The sequence below is a fragment of the Elephantulus edwardii genome, unplaced genomic scaffold, assembly GCF_000299155.1.
Source record: "Elephantulus edwardii isolate Elephantulus edwardi_28Jun2011 unplaced genomic scaffold, EleEdw1.0 scaffold00015, whole genome shotgun sequence".
Lineage (NCBI taxonomy): Eukaryota > Metazoa > Chordata > Mammalia > Macroscelidea > Macroscelididae > Elephantulus > Elephantulus edwardii.
The window spans coordinates 5401365-5419713 of NW_006399765.1; the positions used below are offsets into that span (position 1 = coordinate 5401365).

Genomic DNA, 18349 nt, shown 5'->3' on the forward strand with positions numbered 1-18349 from the left:
CAAGGTGACTGTTCGAACACAAGGTGATGTGTTCATTTATAACTAATAGTTCATCTTTTTAGGGAATCAGTAGGAAGAACCCTAAATGTGAAGGCACATCTTCTAGCCCCTCCTTCCCGCCTCCCTCCACCAAGGTGTTCCCCTCACCTATGAAAGGGTTTCTGAATAATTGGCTTTGGGAGTTGGCAGGAAGAAACGCCTTTTTATTCCCTTTTGAATAGAGCCATGGTTTTTGTTTATGGGGTTAGGGCCATATTTTACGCCCCATGCTCTCCCCACCTTGGGGCCTACCATGAAGGTGTAATTGCAGTACTAAGTCAGATCCATTACCTTTCCACATTGGGTGGAGGCACCAGGGACAAAGGGCCTAGGACTATGGCGAGCTGTAGCTAGCTCCTTGTAGTCATAGACAAAACCCGCCATCTCCTGCAAAGGCTGGGGGGAGGGGAGGATCTTGGAGTAGCAGGAGGCTTAGGGGAGGGGCTAGGACCAGGTGGAGGTTGGAAGACTGTCCCCTTCTCTTATGCCACATGGGTCTGACCCAAAGAAGCCTGTCAGCCCTCATTATAGCCCCAGGCACCTACTTCCAATGGAGGCTGGTCAAATTCACCTTGGGAAATTTAGCTTGGGATTCCTTTGTCCAAGATATGCCCCATGCCAGCTAGCTCAGTTCCCTTTTTAATTATTTCAGAGGATCCTTGATAAATTGGTTGTGTAGGTTGGACTCCCTCACCTTCAATAGGGCCAGGCCTGAGTGTAGGTGAGTAGTTGGGTTTGTTTTGTTTTTTTTTTAAACAGGATAAAGCCATTTATTTTCCTGCACTTGATACTGAAGCTGCCCTTCGGCCATGGTTTCCAAGGCGTAATGCATAGCTACTATCCATCCAGTTTGACCAGCTTAAATCAATGTTTTAATTTTTCCCAGATGGAATGAAATCTGAACTAGTATGTATGGGTCAGTAACTGAAAGAAATCTATTAGCATGCAGAATATATGCAGGAAAGACTGCAAGAAGATAAAAGACAACATGTTTCTTATGGTCTTTTGTTTGAAGAACACTAAGAGAAATTTGGAGTTTGTTCCCTCCTTTCTCAAGCCTGTTCCCATCTTAATAAAATACCATGTATAGAAAGAGCACCCAGAGTCTGACATTTTGAGACTTTTGTATATAGTGCCTTCAATTTTCTAATGATCCTCATTTTAGTCAGGTTGTCAGGTTCAGAGTCTATAGGAGAAATAATAGTCACAGAAGTGTGACACGCATGTATAGCTGTGTGACAAATTGTAAAATGGCAGATAATGCACTATTAAACGTCTCCAGGTATCAGAAATGATATCAGAGTGAGCAGCAGACTCTGAACAGTGCATCATACAGAACATTTACTACACACGGCTTTAGAAGATTCTTCTACATCCCTGCAAATTGTATTTGAACATATCTTTTGAAAAACATAATTCTTTATTCATTTGATTTTTGCTTTTGTTTTTTTATTGTCATCACTAGTGAATGTGAAATCCTTGAGCAGCACAGATAAAAGTGCTTGAAGATTGACAGGAAGGTTGGTGGGTAGAGCTCACCCAGCAGGACCTTGGAAAGGCCTTGAACTTGTGGGGAGCAGTGCTACTCTGCACACACACGGCCTCCATGAACTGGACTAGACTGGATAGCAGTAGTTGGGGTTTTTAAAAATTTTTCTTTTATATTGGTTTGCTTACAAAGTTTGTATAAATATGTGTTTCACATTCTTCATTTGCATTGTTTCATACAATCATTTCCATTCATTATGTTTCATAAAATTTAATTACCATCAGACTATAATATTTTTGTAATCAGAAATGCGTTTCATGGAAGACCTAGATTCGGGGAGCTCTGATGGCCTAGTGGCAAGGAACTGCAACTACAATCCCAGAGGCGCACGGTTCAAATCCAGTCAAATCTGATTTGACAGTACACTCACACAAAAATAATAAAAATTAAAAAAAAAAAAAAGACCTAGATTTCCAGTGCGTGACTCTTTACTCCTTTACAAACCTCCTTCCTTTATATGGATTCACTCGCTCACTCATTTATTGCTGTCTAGTAGGAACCAACTCATAGCTGACCCTCCTGAGGGTCTCTGAGGCTGTAGATCCACATGGGAGGAGATTGCCCATCTTTGCTCTACAGAGCTGGAGCGGGAGGTGGATTCGAACCACCTGAGAAGCGCCACCTTTGGGTTAGCAGTGAAACACCCTACTGATTACACCACCACAGTGCTCCCTTGTAAGTAGTAAAAGTGCTTTCTTGTGCTCTCTCATTCCCCTTCCCGTTTTTCTCCCACTTGTAGTTCTCACTCTCAGCAGGTTTTCAGAGCCTGTAGATCATGTGGAGACTGCTCATATTTCACCTTTGGCTGGTGGATCCAAGCCGTCTGCCTTTGGGTTCACAGCACAACTTGGTACTGACTCAGCTGCCTGAGCTTACTCCTCTTCTGCTAGAGCTTTCGCTGGCCTGTTTTCTAGATAGAACCAAGGCTATGGGACGTCTGCTTCTGAGGCTTGGTGGTCAGTACTTTTCAGAATACTTTCTTACATGTGCTTTTTGGACATTGATGTCTGTGTTCAGCTGATTGCTACCTCCCAGGACAGTTGTTTGGTTTTGGTTATTTTTGTCCAGAGGGACAAAAAGCTCAGTGCTTGGGCTTCAGAAGTGTGTGACAAGTGCTAAAGGAACCGAGCAAACAACTGGTTGCTTATGATGCAAACTTAAGGTGACTGACTCCATATATGGAGCAGAACTGAATTCAGTAGGGTAGTCAGTGCCTGGCTTTGGGCATGTTAGCTGCCAAGCCTTTCTTTCCTGGCATCTGGATGGAAACGTGGTAAAGGCCAAGGGCCCACAGGTGATGGGATTGCTGTGCTGTAGTAGATTGCTCTTAAATTTTTTTTTAATTTTTATTTTATTTTATATTGATTTATGTACAAAGTTCATATACATTGTTTTTTACACTTTCCCCTTTCCCAATCCCTCCCTAACCCTAACCCTAACTGCAACCCTCTGATTAAGCACCCTCCCCAACCCTGGGATCCTCTACAATTACGTCCTGTACGGTTTTGTATTTATGAGACTGAGTTAGTTCTTTAAGCATAATGCTCTCCAGTCCCTCCCATGTTAGGTCATAATTTACAAAATCATTTTTACTTCTTAAATTATTTTTTAAAACATCATTGCACTGTCACCAGGCTCCTATTCGCATGGCTAGGCCGCCGAATGCCCAAACCTCCGAATGCCCAAACCTCCGAATGCCCAAACCTCCGAATGCCCAAACCTCCGAATGCCCAAACCTCCGAATGCCCAAACCTCCCGGTGATAATCACAAATAGAACAGTTTTGTCTAGTGCAAAAAAAAAAGTTCAGGGAGCTCTGGTGGCCTAGTGGCAAGAAGCTGTGCAGCAATGCCAAAGGCGGCGCAGTTCTAATCCACTAGATTCTCTGCTGGAGAAGGAGGGACAGTCTCCTCCTGTTCCAGTTGGATCCGACTTGATGGTACACAAGGAAAAAAATTCTTGTTCACATCTCCTGGATGGGTATAAATGTACTCACACTGAAGGGATGCTAGGAAAGTAAAATTTCACACAGTGGCCTTTCGTTTATTGACCTTTTATTGATCATTCACAAAGTTAAATGAGGATCAAAATATGAGAAAAAAGCCCATTTATTACCAGTCAGGACGTGGACATCTGAGCCACCAGACCAAAGGGCTATGGAACCTAATGCCTGGATTTACGTTCTTCTTCAAACCATGTGTAAATCAGGGCTCCAAACTTTAAAGCTATTACATCTGTACAGTAATAGGAATGTATGATTAGCAATTCTAGGAGATGCTGGCATCAGTTAATTGTGGTGATACAGATGAAGTAGTTTGTGCCTACAGAGGATTCAGTAAATGTTGGCAAATGATTACTCACTTCCTGGGGGGACAGTCCTTTCCAGAGAATCAGCAAAGAATAAGAAGAATATTATGGACTTCAGATGCCAAAAAGTTAATAAAATTCATCTGTTACCCCACCACCCCAAGGTAATCACTGTATTGCAGTGTTGAGACATCTCTTTTTCTTCTAGAGATGGAAGGAAATGTGCACAGGGCTGGTTGAGAAGAGCAGTCCTGCTAATGATCCCAGGTTGTGTCAGGATGAAATGGGTTTTATTTACAGAGTGATGAGAAGAGACATGACTCGGTAGTCTTGCGTGGCACAGGAAGGGGGCTAGTCACTGGTGAGGCTGACTTCCCAGGTGGATTCACCGGAAGTTTTGGGGGACCAGTGTGAAAAGATCCTCTGGGATTAGCAGCATGAGCCTATCTGGCCATGGTTTTCACTGATTCAGACAAATACTAGCTAGAGTCTGTAACCCAGTGCAGCCCCCTTCCCTTACGGGTGATGGACTACATTTTCTTTTTCTAACTTAGGTTCAAGCTCAGTTGCCTGAAAATTACCTCTGGTGGTGTAGTTCACAGGGAGTGCCTCTCCACAGGGAGTGCCTCTCGGTGGTTTGAATCCACCAGCAGCTTCAAGGACAAAGATGAGGAATCCCTCCTGTGATTGATAGCCTCCCCAAAGGAGGGTCAGCTCTGAGCTGCTTCTGCTTTCAACTCAGTGGCAATGAGGGGACTTTTCTGTTGTTGGGGTATTGGGTTTTTTTGTTTGTTGTTTTGGTTTTCTTATTCACTGCCAAAAAAATGAAAGTTGAAGGATGAGAGAGAAGTTGATGCAGACCAGGTGAGGCATGGCTGGGCAGTCCTAGCTAAAATAATCACCTTCCATGTTCCTTTCTCTGTTCTCTTCATGATTTTCCTGCTAGGAGTTCTCTCTTGACCCTTTCTATTTTGAGTGATAACCCTCAGCTTTCTCCCCCCAGTGAACCTTTGTCCTCTGTTTTGAAGAATTCTTAGTCTCTAAATTTTTACTTTAATGGTGTCTTCTTGTTTTATGCATGCAGTATCTTTTCTCTTCCTAAAGATAATCTAGTTTTTAGTCTTCTTTCCATAGCTATCTCTTTGGAGAATCTCTCTCTCTCTCTCTCTCTCTCTCTCTCTCTCTCTCTCTCTATATATATATATATATATATATATATATATATATATATATATATATATATATATATATATATATATATATCAATAAATATATATATATATATATCCCTTTATTGGCATACTTGACAGACCATAAAAGCAGAGGTCTTGAAAACTGATGGACTTCTTTGTGAACCTGATTGTGAGTCTCCCAGATACCTAAATCTGACCACTATGCCTGTCATTTCCTCCAGAGCAAAAAAATTTTCACGATTTTACCTAGGTTTGTCTGGCTGTAGGGATAGGAAGCTGGGGAGTTGTTGGGTTTTTTGTTGTTGTTGTGTACCTTCGAGTCAGATCCGATTGGCACAGGAGAAGATTGCCTCTCCTTCTCCAGCAGAGAAATCTGGTGGATTTGAACCATGTGCCTTCAGGATTGCAGCGTAGCTTCTTGCCACTAGGCTACCGGAGCTCCCTGAAACTGGGGAGTTTTCATCCAATTTGGCTGCTCCACTTTCCTCTGTCCTAGTCTGGTCCAGACCTTCATCCTGGCTGTAGGAGGGGACTGAGGGTGGGTGTGTAGCTAGTTCTCTTGTGTCTCTCCCTGCCGCCCTATTTTCTGGGATCACTGGGCCCCTTGCTATTTATGATTCTAGCAGCATTTGCATCCTCCAATAAATGGATACCCCACCTCTCCTAGAACAGGGGTGAGGCCTTTTTGGTCTGTGTCCTCAGCAGCCAACGCAGTGCCAGGCTTCTGGCATCTTGGCTCCATGATGGTGAGCTGTGGCTTGTCTGCAGAAGCCTGGCATGTGCTTTGTGTAAGTGGCATGTAGCTGCAGTGTAGAACCAGGGAAAAGAAGCAGCTCACCTGGAGTTCACCAAGGCAGGGATTCTCTAGATTGCTCTGGGCTATGTGAGGAGACAGCAAACAAGCAAGATGATAAAATTTAAAGTCCTGAGCTAATGCTCATGGAGGCAGAGGCAAGATCGTGTCTATTGTCCTAAAGCTGTTTATTGAATATAAAGCAGTGTAAATGATGGCAACAAAGCAATCTTCCTTAATCTGACCAACTTACTTACCTGACTGCTGGCTTCCATTGGGACAGGCTGCCTGACCTTAATTCCAAAGTGCCCGGTCCAGACCCTGGTACACTGGAATAAAAGTTCTTTTGTTTTACTGAGGGATTGAGGAGAGGCCACTAAAGAGGAGGATCTTATGTGGAAGGATGGATGTGGTCAAGAGGGAATGCCTGTTGTATGCCAGGCATTTGGTCCATTCCCTCCATTCTGACCCCAGGAGTTGGGTAAGGAAGCTTTACCTGGATAAAAAACATGACACTCAAATGAATCTTCAGCAGTTGAGGAAAGAGCCTGAGCCCAGGCTAAACCCCAGAGTCCTTGGGGTGAATAGGCAAATCCCTTTAGAACCCTGGTGTCCACATTTATCCTGGGATGTTACATATTTAGTAAGCCCAATACATTATAGCTCAAGGCTAAGGAATATTGTCCCCACAACCTAAGGTCACTGGGAAACTAGCAGGGAGTAGAATGTTCTGTACCACACCTTCTGCATCCATGACCACCACAGTCAAGACTAAGGTCAATAACAGATTGCCAGCGAATCTGCTCGGGAAGGTTTTCAGTGGCTGACTTTTGGGGAAATAGAGGGCCAGAGTCTTTTCTGGGTTGATTGGAACCACCACTTTTTTGTTACCAGCCAAAGTTGTCTACAAATTTTATCTACACTGCCTATGGACTCTCTGAGGTGGAGAACATTCTTGTTTTTAGTTTTGATGCTTTATAATGGTAGGGGGGGGGAAATAGATCCCCCCCTTTTTTTTTCTTGTGTACTGTACCGTGGAATCGGATCCTGGGACAGGAGGAGATTGCCCCTCCTCCAGCGGAGCATCTGGTTTGAACCACACGCCTTTGGGATTGCAGTGCAACTTCTTGCCACTAGGCTACCAGAGCTCCCTGATCTCCTACTTTTTATCATATCTAAAAATGAATTAATTAAGCAGATGGTTTTTAAGAGTCTTAATTGTTACAGCAAGATGTTTATGACAGAACAGTCTTCCACACGTTACTTTGCTGAAAGAAACGACTTCACATTAAGGAAAATGTTAGAGAAATAGGACTAAATACATTTGTGCTAGCATTAAAGAGTGGAACTGTACCTTATTTAAAAGATTTACTTGACACAGCCTCCTAGTTTACCTCAGATATCTGCCCTTGGCTTAGTACTCTAATTGTTAAGAAACAAAAGCCACAGTAAACATCCTTTCCCATGTCCCTTTTCCTTAGGGTTGAACACTGAGTGGTTTCCTGATAATACATGAGGCATTCTAGTCGATGCTGTTGGAATACCATCCTAAAGACAGAACCTATTCTGGTAGGGCTGGTATTTGGACTTTAGAGTAAGTTCCTGGGTGCGGAGAGGGTCAGAGGCAGCATGGATGGGACTAATCTCCATCTCTTAATAGCTAGATGAGGAATGTACTTGTTTTGGGCTTTATAGTGTTCATAGCTACCCCTCAAGCAGATTTTCAGAGGCATGGGAGGAGATTGCCCATCTTTCTTCCACTTCGCCTTTGGATTGGCCTAACCAACTCCTTACCAGTTCCTATAGGGCTTCAGGAGACTCATCTGTAAAATGGTCCAAGAGGAGACTGGTCTTAGTCATGTGGCGTGTAAAGACATCACTACAGCTCGGTTAACTGCTCCTGTGGGTTCCTTTTGATGGGAAGACTCTGGAATCTAGATTGCCCTCCCACAAACAGGAATTTTAAGTAGGGGAGGCTGACATTTTTTCCAATCTTTTCCTTGTTACTCCATTACATTTCTAAGCCCTAGAGCGATGGGATGGGGAGTTCAGTGCCCCTCCTTCTACACTGCCCCCCACTCCACCCACTGCCCTCCTTTCACCACAGGCCCCTTTTCCTGCATTGTGAGGTTTAATTAATGCAATTAACATTTACTAGATGCCTTGAACAGTCTTGTGCTGGTGCCAGCCTGGAGGAAATGACTTCATTTCTCAGCTCAGTTGTGTGTGTGTGTGGGTGTCCCTAAGCTTCCTCCGTGACTCTAATTGAGGGTACCACCCACCCTTGTCTGCCACATTGCATTTGTGCATGTCTGACCTGGTTCATTTGGGGTACAAGCAACAGTACTAATGAGGCACGGTGCCTTGGGGGAGGGCCTTGCAGTGGGCCCACCCAGAGCTGCTGCTAGACCTAGAACCACGTGTTGGACCCCAGCCTCTGGAGAAGGGGTAAAGGTCGCTCTTCATCCACAGGTTAGACACCAGCCTCTTTTAAAAGCAAACACCCTCCCCATTATCATGTCCTGCAGCCATGAAGTTTTCCATAGCCTCATGGGTGGTTGCACTGTCCCATCAGTTTTAGAATTCCTGCCCGTCTTGTCTGTGAAACACAGCAGTTAAAGGCACGTGCCCTGGAATGCCTGGGCATGAGTCTTGGCGCTGCCACTTTGTAGGGTGACTTAATTAACTCAGCTGAGCCTGTTGAATGCAGGTTGATAACAGAATTTGCCGCAGGATGGGGTGGAGGTACAGAGAGATGCTTGTGCAATGCAATGTTCGGCTTACAGTAAGGGCCCAGTAACTGTTGAAGGTGTAGGACAAAGGAGAGGCAGGGGACAGCTCTAAGGGCAGGCTGTCAGCGACTCTGGAAGAGTCCCACAGCAAAGTAGGACTACCTCACAGGCAGTAACCCAGCCAGTTTATCCTCCAGCACAGAAACGATCTGGCTAGGTGATACAGCTGGCTTGTGTTGGTGATCACATTGGCAGTGCATGGAGGAAGCAAGGGCTGGAGGCGCCTGTGTCCCATCCTATATGTGATTATCACACAGTGCCAATTTGTCATTCACTTTTAGAAAAACATGTCGTTAAATCTGTATATTGTTAGACAAATTAATAGGTCTTAAAATGCATGGACAAGAAACATGAATCATTTTATTCCATAACTGTTATGTGCCTTAGTTTCTTCATCTGTAAAACGGGTTTAAGGTATGTACCACATTTAAGAATTAACAACACTTTTAAGTCGAGCTAAGTAAGTAGTGAACAGAATGTGAAGCCCAGAATAGTTCTTGGCACATAATAAGTGCTGCAGAAAGTTAATTACCAGATGAGAGGATTTATGAGGGAATGGTAAAGTGGTAGGGAACAAGTCTGATTCTGGAGTAGATGTCTGAGAAGAAACATTCCTGCCTCTTGAGACTGGGGGTTGACGATGCAGCAGCCTCAAAGATGGAGGCTGAATTTGTTTGGCTTATAAATAGAGGAATTAAGGTGGGTCTTCTGCAGGATTCAGGTTCTAGATGCTAATGTGTGCTAGCACAGCAAAGCAAGCATAGTTAACTTTCATCACAAATTCAGGGAGCCCTTAAGAGTTGAAAAAATAGGATTCATTCTTTTATAGGCACATGTTTTCAATTATGCATCAAGAAGGAGAAATATTTTGTCTTCTTAGTTTCCTCCAGGCTCCCAGGTGACATAAATGACAGCTTTGCCTGCTTTTACATTTACAACCCTTGGGGTCTGACTCTGGGGCACAAGGCTTTTTCTTAAATGTTGTGATCTGGCTTGAGGAAGGCTCCTTGCTGCATGGCAGGGAGGGAGGTACTGCAGAGCACCTGAGAAAGGCTCAAGGTGGTTAATCATTGACAGGGCTGGGCTGCAGGGTCCATCTGAGACTGTCTAGGCAGGGAGACTCCTGTCTGGCATTTTGTTGACTGGCTAGAGAATCTGGGGCTTGAGGTCTCACCAGTGGAGAAAATCAGCACCAATTGAAACCTGAACCCCAGATGAAAGGGCAGGATTTGTCCTCTGATTTCAGCCTCTCACTTGCTACCTACTTTCACCTCCTGGCCCAGCTTTCCAGGTTACTTAATTCACAGGTTTGGCCGGAGGCAAAATATTTGGAATTAATGATTACTCTGAACTATACTCCCAACAGTTTTCCCTCATCTAGACCTCACAAGGACTGGCCTGTTCTTCTGGGTCAAGGCTAAGGGAAAACTCCTGAGAAGCAGATAATTGGGCTGAGTCAGATAATACACCTTCCATACATATCCTGGGGGTTTGGGGAGGTGGAGGCTGTCTTTCCCTCCTGATGAGATTCCTGTTTGGGAAGCATTGTCAGCAGCACACCCCAGGCCACACGGGTGGGTAATCCCTAGCTGTACCAGTACAGAACGTGGCATGAATTTGTAGCCCTAGTAATGCTTCATTAATACATGTCTTAACCACTTAAAGATCTTACAGAAATTTAAATCTTTGTTCAGCACATCTAGGATGGTGCCTGAGTTGCAATTTTAACCAGATCCCAGGTGAGGCAATGGATCAGCACTGATCCACCGGCCGAATGGGGGATAATGGATCTAGTTATCATCCTACCAAGTGGGTGGTGCGAAGGACTGAATTACAAAAGATTGGCAATTAAAAGCACCCAGGAACACAGACATAGTGACTTGACATCTTAGATGCCTTTGAATCAGCTCTGACTCAATTCTATGACAACAGTGCCCGCAGGGCTTCTTGGGTTGTAAGCTTTACTGAAACACACCACCAACATTTCTCTCCTGCTGAGTCAGTGGGTGGGTTCAAACCACCAACTTTGTTGTTAGCAGCCAAACAGGCCACTAGGGGCTTTGCCTGGATATATAAGGGCGGAGCGACCCCCGTCAGTGAAAACCATACGGAGCACAGTTCTAGACTTGCATACAGGAGTTGTGCCTAGTGTCAGAACAGATTTGAAGCCAACTGGTTTTATTGCAAGAAGCCCTGGGGGTCATGGCAGGTTAAATGTGGCACTGTTGACTGACTGTTGCACCCACAAGCTGCAGAAGAAAGATGAGACTATCACCTACAGTAAAGATTTGCAGCTAGAAACCGGCTTGCTTGATCAGAATCAACTCAACAGCAATGGATTTGGTTTAGCTGAGTTGAGTTACAAGGAGCCCTAAGTGATGCAGTTGTTCAAGTGCTCGCCTACGGAGAGTTGATCCCTCCGCGGAGAGTTGATCCCTCCGCGCAGGTCCATGAGAGAACTATGTGATTGATAGTTATGGAAACCCAGCGGGGGAGGACACCTTTATTGTCTTATTACTGTCTCCTTAGTTCGAATTACCTCCAGGCTTGGCTTAATTGCCCTGCCTAGGGAATGCGCAGGTGCAGAAGAGGGAATTGAGGGACCACGTGACAAATTGCAACCCCAGCTGGGGCGCCTCAGGCTTCTCATCACGATGAATCCTACTGCCCCCTGGTGGGCGCCCTGTTACAGCAAGGGCGGTACTGCTTCCAGAAAATTCGCTGGCATTTTCTTCAGGGTTACACCCCAGAAGGGTGATACTATGTGACCCTCTAGGCTCTTGTCTTTGCAATCTGAAGGCAGGTAGTTTTGTAATTCTGGACTGAGTTCGCATTCCCGTGCTCAGACATGATGTAGTCTGATGGGGTGCCCAGGCTGTGTAAAGGCTAAACTAATTGAAAGATTTGGATCAGGACCTAACAATTTCCTCCCTGAAATATGACAGCCTAGATAATCTTAGCAGACAATTCTACTTTGTCACATGGAGTCACACTCCGTGAAGCCATGCCCAACATCATGGATATCAAAGTAACATTAGAGACTTGCCGGTGCCTCACTTTTCCTTTTCTAGAAAATGGGCACATGAGAGAGGTTTAAATGAACGAAGGATATTTGTCTCAGGTTCTCATCGCCGTTAGATTTGTAATTAGGCTTACATTATGTGTGCTGGGCTGCTATATGTAAGGTCAGTTCAGTTTCACTAGGCCCTGTGGAAAGAGACAAAGTCCACCCCTTAAAATGTACAACCTCTGAGTAGGAGTCAGCTTTACAGCAGTGAGATTTGGGAGGAGAGGGTGCGTGGGTGGATAGCTAGTTTTGGTGGCGAAGTCCTCGGTGAATTGCACTCCTAGCCAAAGGTGATTTAAATCCACCAGTTAGGCTTATGCTGATGGAGGATAGACGTTCTCTTCCCGCTACCATTAACAACCTTGAAAAGCTTAACTATGAGTTAGAAAGTGGATTTCAGGGGGAAGGAATGCATTGTCATAGTGACCTGGCAAGTTGTGCTTCTGGCCATAAGGCCTTGGGGTCTCTGATTTGACCCAATAATTTTGAAGGAGAAAGATACTGTCTCCTCCCATTAAGATTTATAGCGCATGAGTCTAGAATCTTGACGACAGTGGGCGCAGAGGGCCAGGCCCAGCCAGGGTCATTCTGTAAAGCTCTAGCTGACTGATAGCAGTTACCAGTCAAGGCAAATGAGGAGTCCAAGTCTCCAAGGTAACAGGACTAGGGACCAGGGACAGTCCCCTCATTTTAAGGGCCCCCAGCCCTTTGCTTGTGCCTCCCCCACCCCTTCTCTTCTTGGGAACTTGGGACTCTAAGCCTCAGCTGGTGAAGGAGGAGGGAAGTGAATGACAGGCCGACAGACCAATGGTTCCCTAAGGATGGGCAGGGGCGGGGCTTGTGCTGCCATGGAGAGGAGAGAAGTGGTTCTGTGGGGGAGGAGGGGGCGGTGGGAGAGGACCTGGAGATTGAGGGGAAGGGAGACAGCAAACAAAGGGGTCAGGAGGGAAAATAATGCACTGGCTTCCTGAGGCCCTGCAGAGCCTAGGCACGGGAAGGGAGCTGGTACAGAGGGAACAGGGGCTGACAGCAGACCACCTGGGGCAGGCGAGGCCTAAATGGCATTGTTTGAAGGGGCTGGCTACTTGCACAGCCCAGCCTAAGAGTCAGACCCCAGGCCTGGCCCCCTCCTCTGCCCTGGGTGCTGGCTTCTGAGCCTTTGATGCTCCTTGGCAACATGGAACCAAGCCCTGAACCTCTGAGTTTGGTGAGGGGGCAGGTGATGGGGACAGCAGGGTGGGGGTATCACCATGCAAAACCCATTGTGGGGGTTGCCTCTTGACCTGAGGACATGGAGTCAGTGCTGGACAGCTGGGGGAGGTGCTTGCCCCCTCATTTCCTTCTCCCCTCATTTGCCTGTCCTGCAGGAAACAATGAAGGGAGACATCAGATCTCTCAACGGAGAGGAGGACGCAAGCAGGAGGGAAGACTCCATCATCACAAATGGGGCCTGCAGCGACCAGTCCTTATACTCCAAGGATGCCCCCTCACCCCCCATCCTGGAGGCTATCAGCACCCCGGAGATCAGAGGTGATGGGGCCTGTGGGGAACAGGGTGGATGAGCTTCTGGCCACAGTGGGCCATCACTGGATGCTGCAGCTGGGATAACAGGCTCTGTCTGCAGTTTTTAAAGGAGACGGTCTTCACCATACCCCCTAGAATGGGAGAGACGAGCCCTTTGAGGACGTGGTAGAGCAAAGCCCTTCCCTTTTTTCCTTTCCTCTCCCATAGCTGTTTCCAGATCTGGAGACTGAGGAGATAAGATAGCACCTGGAAAGGTGTACAGAGAGGTGCTGGGGAACTCCCCGCACTGCCTGTTGTTGTCTAGTCTCTAGGCTTTTCAGCTTTGGCTAGAGATTTTGAAGGCCCTCTTGCAGAGGGACCCTTCTCCCTTGTCATTGAGCCTAGGGTTGTGTTAAGGAGGGGACGCTAATGTTTACTTCTGTCCTCCCCTCAGTGTAACCTCAGGCTTTCTTCCACAGATACATGTTGAGAATATTTCTGAGAACAGCGCTGTCCATCAGGGTTTTGTGTCAGGGTGAACATGTCCCATTTCTGTACCGTCTGCTGCAGCAGCCCTTAGACAGAACACGTGGTGGTAAGATAGGCTTTGATTTGTTGATTCCTTTTCATAGTGGCTGCGGAACAACTTTCTGGAATGAATCTGATGCCTCCCTCAACATCCTCAGTATTCAGTCCTGTAACGTACATGGCCTCATGATCTGATGCCATCTGTATGAAGAGATAGGACAGTGTTAGTGATCAAGGATGCAAATGATTTGAGTAAATGCTAGGCTTCAGCCTTGACAGCAAGCAGCAGAGAACACTTCTTGTTGGAGAGGGTACAGGCTGCAGGCCACCCCTTCACTGACCCTTTATTCCCTTCTCAGGCCGCCGTTCAAGCTCACGACTATCCAAGAGGGAGGTCTCCAGCCTGCTAAGTTACACTCAGGTACGCTTCTTGTTTTATTTTTCAGGGACCAGGGTACTTCCCTTTAACATTATATATGGAAACTGAGAATCCTTTAAGAAATTATTTTTAAAAAAATTTTTTATGGATATTTTAATGAAAGTTTATAGAAAATTTGGATTTTCATTCATTGTTGCACATTTTCCTCCCTACCCCCTCAGTTCACTTTTCTCTTTAAAATTCTTTCATTGTTGCACTGTTTAATAAATTCTTATTGTTGAGTACCACTGAGTCAGATCTGACTTCTAGCTGACCCTCCAGCGAGGTTTTCAGAGACATTAATCACACGGAGATTGCTTATCCTTCTCCATCAGAGCAGTTGGATTCAAACCACATGCCTTTGGGATTGCAGTGCAGTTTCTTATCAATAGGCCACCAAAGCTCCCTAATAGAAGCCAAAAAAATCCAAACCCAGAGAGGCCTGAGAAGCCTTCCATGTAGGAAGTACTACCATGTACTGTTATGAAATGCCACTTTGTTTAACATGAAAATGGACTCAGTGACTTATGAGAGTTTGAATTTTTGTTGTTGTTCAAGTCATGGAAGATTCTTGGTCTTCACAGGCTTCAGTGTGATTTGTTACTTTATCATCTTTTCATAAATGAGATGGATATGATTTTATTTCCTCTCATGGTCTGGTGCTGACACCAGGGTAATGCAGCCTCAGGATTTGGTGCAAGTTGGAGAAGGTTTTAGTCCAGGCTTGTTTGTTTTCAGATGCCATTGAGTCAGTTTTAGACTCTTCGTGACTCATAGTGCTACATTTTGCTGACTGAAGTGACTCAAAGTCTCTGTAAAAGCAGATGGGCAGGTCTTTCTTCCATGGGTGGGTTTAAATAGCTCATCAACCTTTGAGTTATCAGCCAAGTATTTGGCAAAATGACACCATTGTGACACCAGCACTCCTTGGGCTGTTGTAAGGGAATCTTTAAGAATCATAGCAATGCCTTAGTAATTTAAGATGAGTCAAGGTTCTTAATTTCTTATCAGTGTTATCCAAAGTTTCTTAACTTGTTTTGTGGTATTATTTATGTTTATGATTGTTTTCTAATCTTCTAAAACAGTCTGATTACTTCTTTTTTCTCTAGACAAAGTTTTCAGAGATTAGGGATAAAGCAGTAAATATATAAATGGTTCTATGCTACTGGGTTGGAACTGACTCAGATGAACTTTAGAGGGTTTTTAGAGCTTGAAAAATCACATGAGAGATTGCCTGTCTTTCTCCTGTGGAGCAGCTGATGGATTTGAATCACAAGCCTTTGCGGGGACCTTCACAATTGCTTACCATTTGACCAGCAGATCTCCCTCAATAAAAGCCTAGTTCAGACATTCTCCTTATGGTGGGACCAGTAGTGTGGACCCAGATGAAGAATGTGATCCAGAGAATGAAGCTTACGAGGGTCAACAGTGCTGCTGTTGGTTTTTTTTTTGGGGGGGGGGGGTAGGTCTTTTCGTAATCACAGCAATGAAACCTTGTTTTAACACTTCCTCTTCATTCCCCTCCCCCACCGCAATGGTTCACCTCATCCTTATTGTAAAGAAAGGCAAATTAACTCATCTGGGGTCATACAGTTGGCAAATACTTAATGGTGATGGCTAGATCTCTCAGCCACTTACCGCTCTGGTTTTTGTTGAGTGTTGTGTGAGAAACGTATGATTCATGGTGTGATATAGTCCAAATGGCCCTGTTTCCTGGTCATTATGGCAAGAATCTCCCTTGAGCAATTTGACTGCATTTTATCCCAACCACTGAAGAGTGAAAATTATTCCAGTCTTTTCCTGCAGGTGTACCCGAATTGCTCTGATAAAAGCATAATGTTTTGCATACCCTTCATTTTTGCGTTTTTGTTTTTTTTTTTATTTCCACTGGCTTTATCTTACGACTTCATCTTGACTTCAGGATCCAGTGGCTATGTGTAAAGATTGAGTGACTTAATGGCACAATCTCTTAGGTAGATTGACTAAGATGATCGATGCTTATATGGATTTTAATCTTCATTTCAACTCTTAATTTTAAACTGTTGATTCTGTTATTTTCCTAATTATACTTTACATGCATAATGCTTCCTTTCTGAAGGATCTGACGGGTGAAGGAGACGAAGGAGAAGATGAAGATGGCTCTGACACGCCCGTGATGCCGAAACTCTTTCGTGAAACGAGGACTCGTTCAGAAAGCCCGGCTGTAAGTCTCCTTATGCTGACTCAAGGCACGCTCAGACCTGAGTCTGAAATTATCACATCTTGAATCTCTCTGGGGGAGGTTTAAAGAAGGATATGAACATATGTTTTGAAATGAGGTCCATGGACTTTGTTTCACACGCAGAATTAAAAATGATTAGAATTTTCTTAAACTTCCACAGGATAGTAGAGTTTGGAAGTGAATGGATTTGTGAGTTGTCAGCCACATACTAGGATCCATCTCATTTGTGTGACACTTTCTGTGTCCCAGCTCCATTTTCCGAGGCCTAGATGTGGGCAGGCAATTAAAACTCAGGAATGTTGAGTTCCTTAGAGGTTAAACTTACACTTGACAACATTTCCAGTCAGTTTATGAGCTCACATGCACAGCGGTCTTTGGATTTATTTTCTTACCTTTACTGAAAGAGAGATTTTCAGTCACATAAGCAAGGTTAACACATTAATTGCTGGGGGGCACAGGATTAGAACCCAAGTATTTAAGACCTGGATGTGTACCAGGTTGTGAAGAACAGGTTAATGATGGATGATCTAATCCATTCCTGAATCTTCCATAATTGATCTTTTGTCTCTCAGGAAAATAAACTGGTTTATAGTAAACAAAGGTTTTAATTTTTGTTCCAATTTGTAGTTTCCATTTTCAGCTCAACCTTCCTCACGCTTCATGCAGACATTGATGGTAAGGGAATTCAGAGCTATTGACTTTTCAGACACACTGGTGACCACCATAACACCTTTATCCTGTTAAGAGAGAATGTCTTTGTAACATGATAATCGAGGCTGACTGTCTCATCTCTGCCCTGTTTATTAGAGTAAACCTTAGGTCCTCTCTGATGCTTCAGGCTAATTTCTCATGGTCCCCGCTGCCTCTCCCTTCTAGGCCCCATGCCTGCAATCACTGAAGGCCCCGAGCTTACACTCTCTTACTTTCAGGTACGAACTCGAAATAGCAACAGATCCACCAGACAGGAGAGGCAAAGGCCTTCCCTGCGTTCTACCCGAGGCCGCCAGGGCCGAAATCACGTGGAAGAGTCCCCAGTGGAGTCCCCGCCTACCAGGGTTGGTGCCCCAGATGTCCAGATGGCTCCCTCATCTCTAGGCTTGGAAATTTACCTTATTTACTGTTGTGGCTGCTGGATAACCTGATTTCTTTCTTCATGCTCCTCTTATTTCCAGGATCTTACTTTCCCTTGCTGGGTGTTGGATTTACTTCTCTTAAGTCTGATGATTTCTCTTCTGACTCAGTTCTGGATGGAATTAAGCAGGATTCCCTGTTGGCCAAGTACTCACGCCATTTGAACCACTGACATTCACAATTGTCTGGTCTCCCTGATAGATATATTCTCTGGCTGTACATGCCTAAGCCAAGGCTGAGTATATAGTAGAAGCTTAAATCATTGACTCTTTTTTGAGTTTGGTTTTTGAAAGCTTTGGGGATTATCCATGCTTTCATCCCAGTTAAAATTAGACATATTTTTATTCTAATAGAAGTTGTTCAGCGGGTATTCGCCCACCACTTACAGGATACTTCTTTGTGAAAAGCTATCCTCACTGGTTTCTGTTTATTTCTTCACTCTGTCTACTTGTCTGAGAAACAGTTGATATTATCTTTGGTCTCTGGTCACCGCCCTACTTTGTTGTTGGTCCCAAATAAGTGTCTTTTTTGTTTTGTCTATAGTCCCTAAGGCGCCGATCTTCATCCACGGCTACACCATGGTCATCCCCTGCCAGTCCCTACCTGACGGTTGACCTCACAGACGAAGATGTGTTGCCACAGACAAGCAGTACCCCCTACGTCTGCTTGGTCCAGGACAGCCAGCTTGAAAACCTACAGTCGCCAAAGGTGGACGGAGATGGAAGAGACGTAGAAGACGTGGAGTACCAGGTACTCCAGGGAAGACATTTCATCAGGGTGGCCAGTTAGTGACTTCAGGGAAAACATTC

General features: G+C 44.9%; 1 protein-coding gene across 6 annotated transcripts in view; it reads left to right on the top strand.

Annotated features, from left to right (window-relative positions):
• Positions 1 to 18349, top strand: part of DNMT3B (DNA (cytosine-5-)-methyltransferase 3 beta) — a 38633-nt gene that overhangs the window by 2459 nt on the left and 17825 nt on the right. For 2 of the 6 annotated variants that reach the window (XM_006881437.1, XM_006881439.1), the window contains exons 1-5: positions 13113 to 13269; positions 14130 to 14191; positions 16287 to 16391; positions 17339 to 17464; positions 18084 to 18290. In XM_006881437.1, the coding sequence (XP_006881499.1) occupies positions 13113 to 13269; positions 14130 to 14191; positions 16287 to 16391; positions 17339 to 17464; positions 18084 to 18290 (657 nt within the window). Of the gene's footprint in view, positions 1 to 12916; positions 12947 to 13106; positions 13270 to 14129; positions 14192 to 16286; positions 16392 to 17338; positions 17465 to 18083; positions 18291 to 18349 lie in introns of those variants that run through there. The other 4 variants (XM_006881438.1, XM_006881442.1, XM_006881440.1 and 1 more) reach the window with 4 other exon arrangements.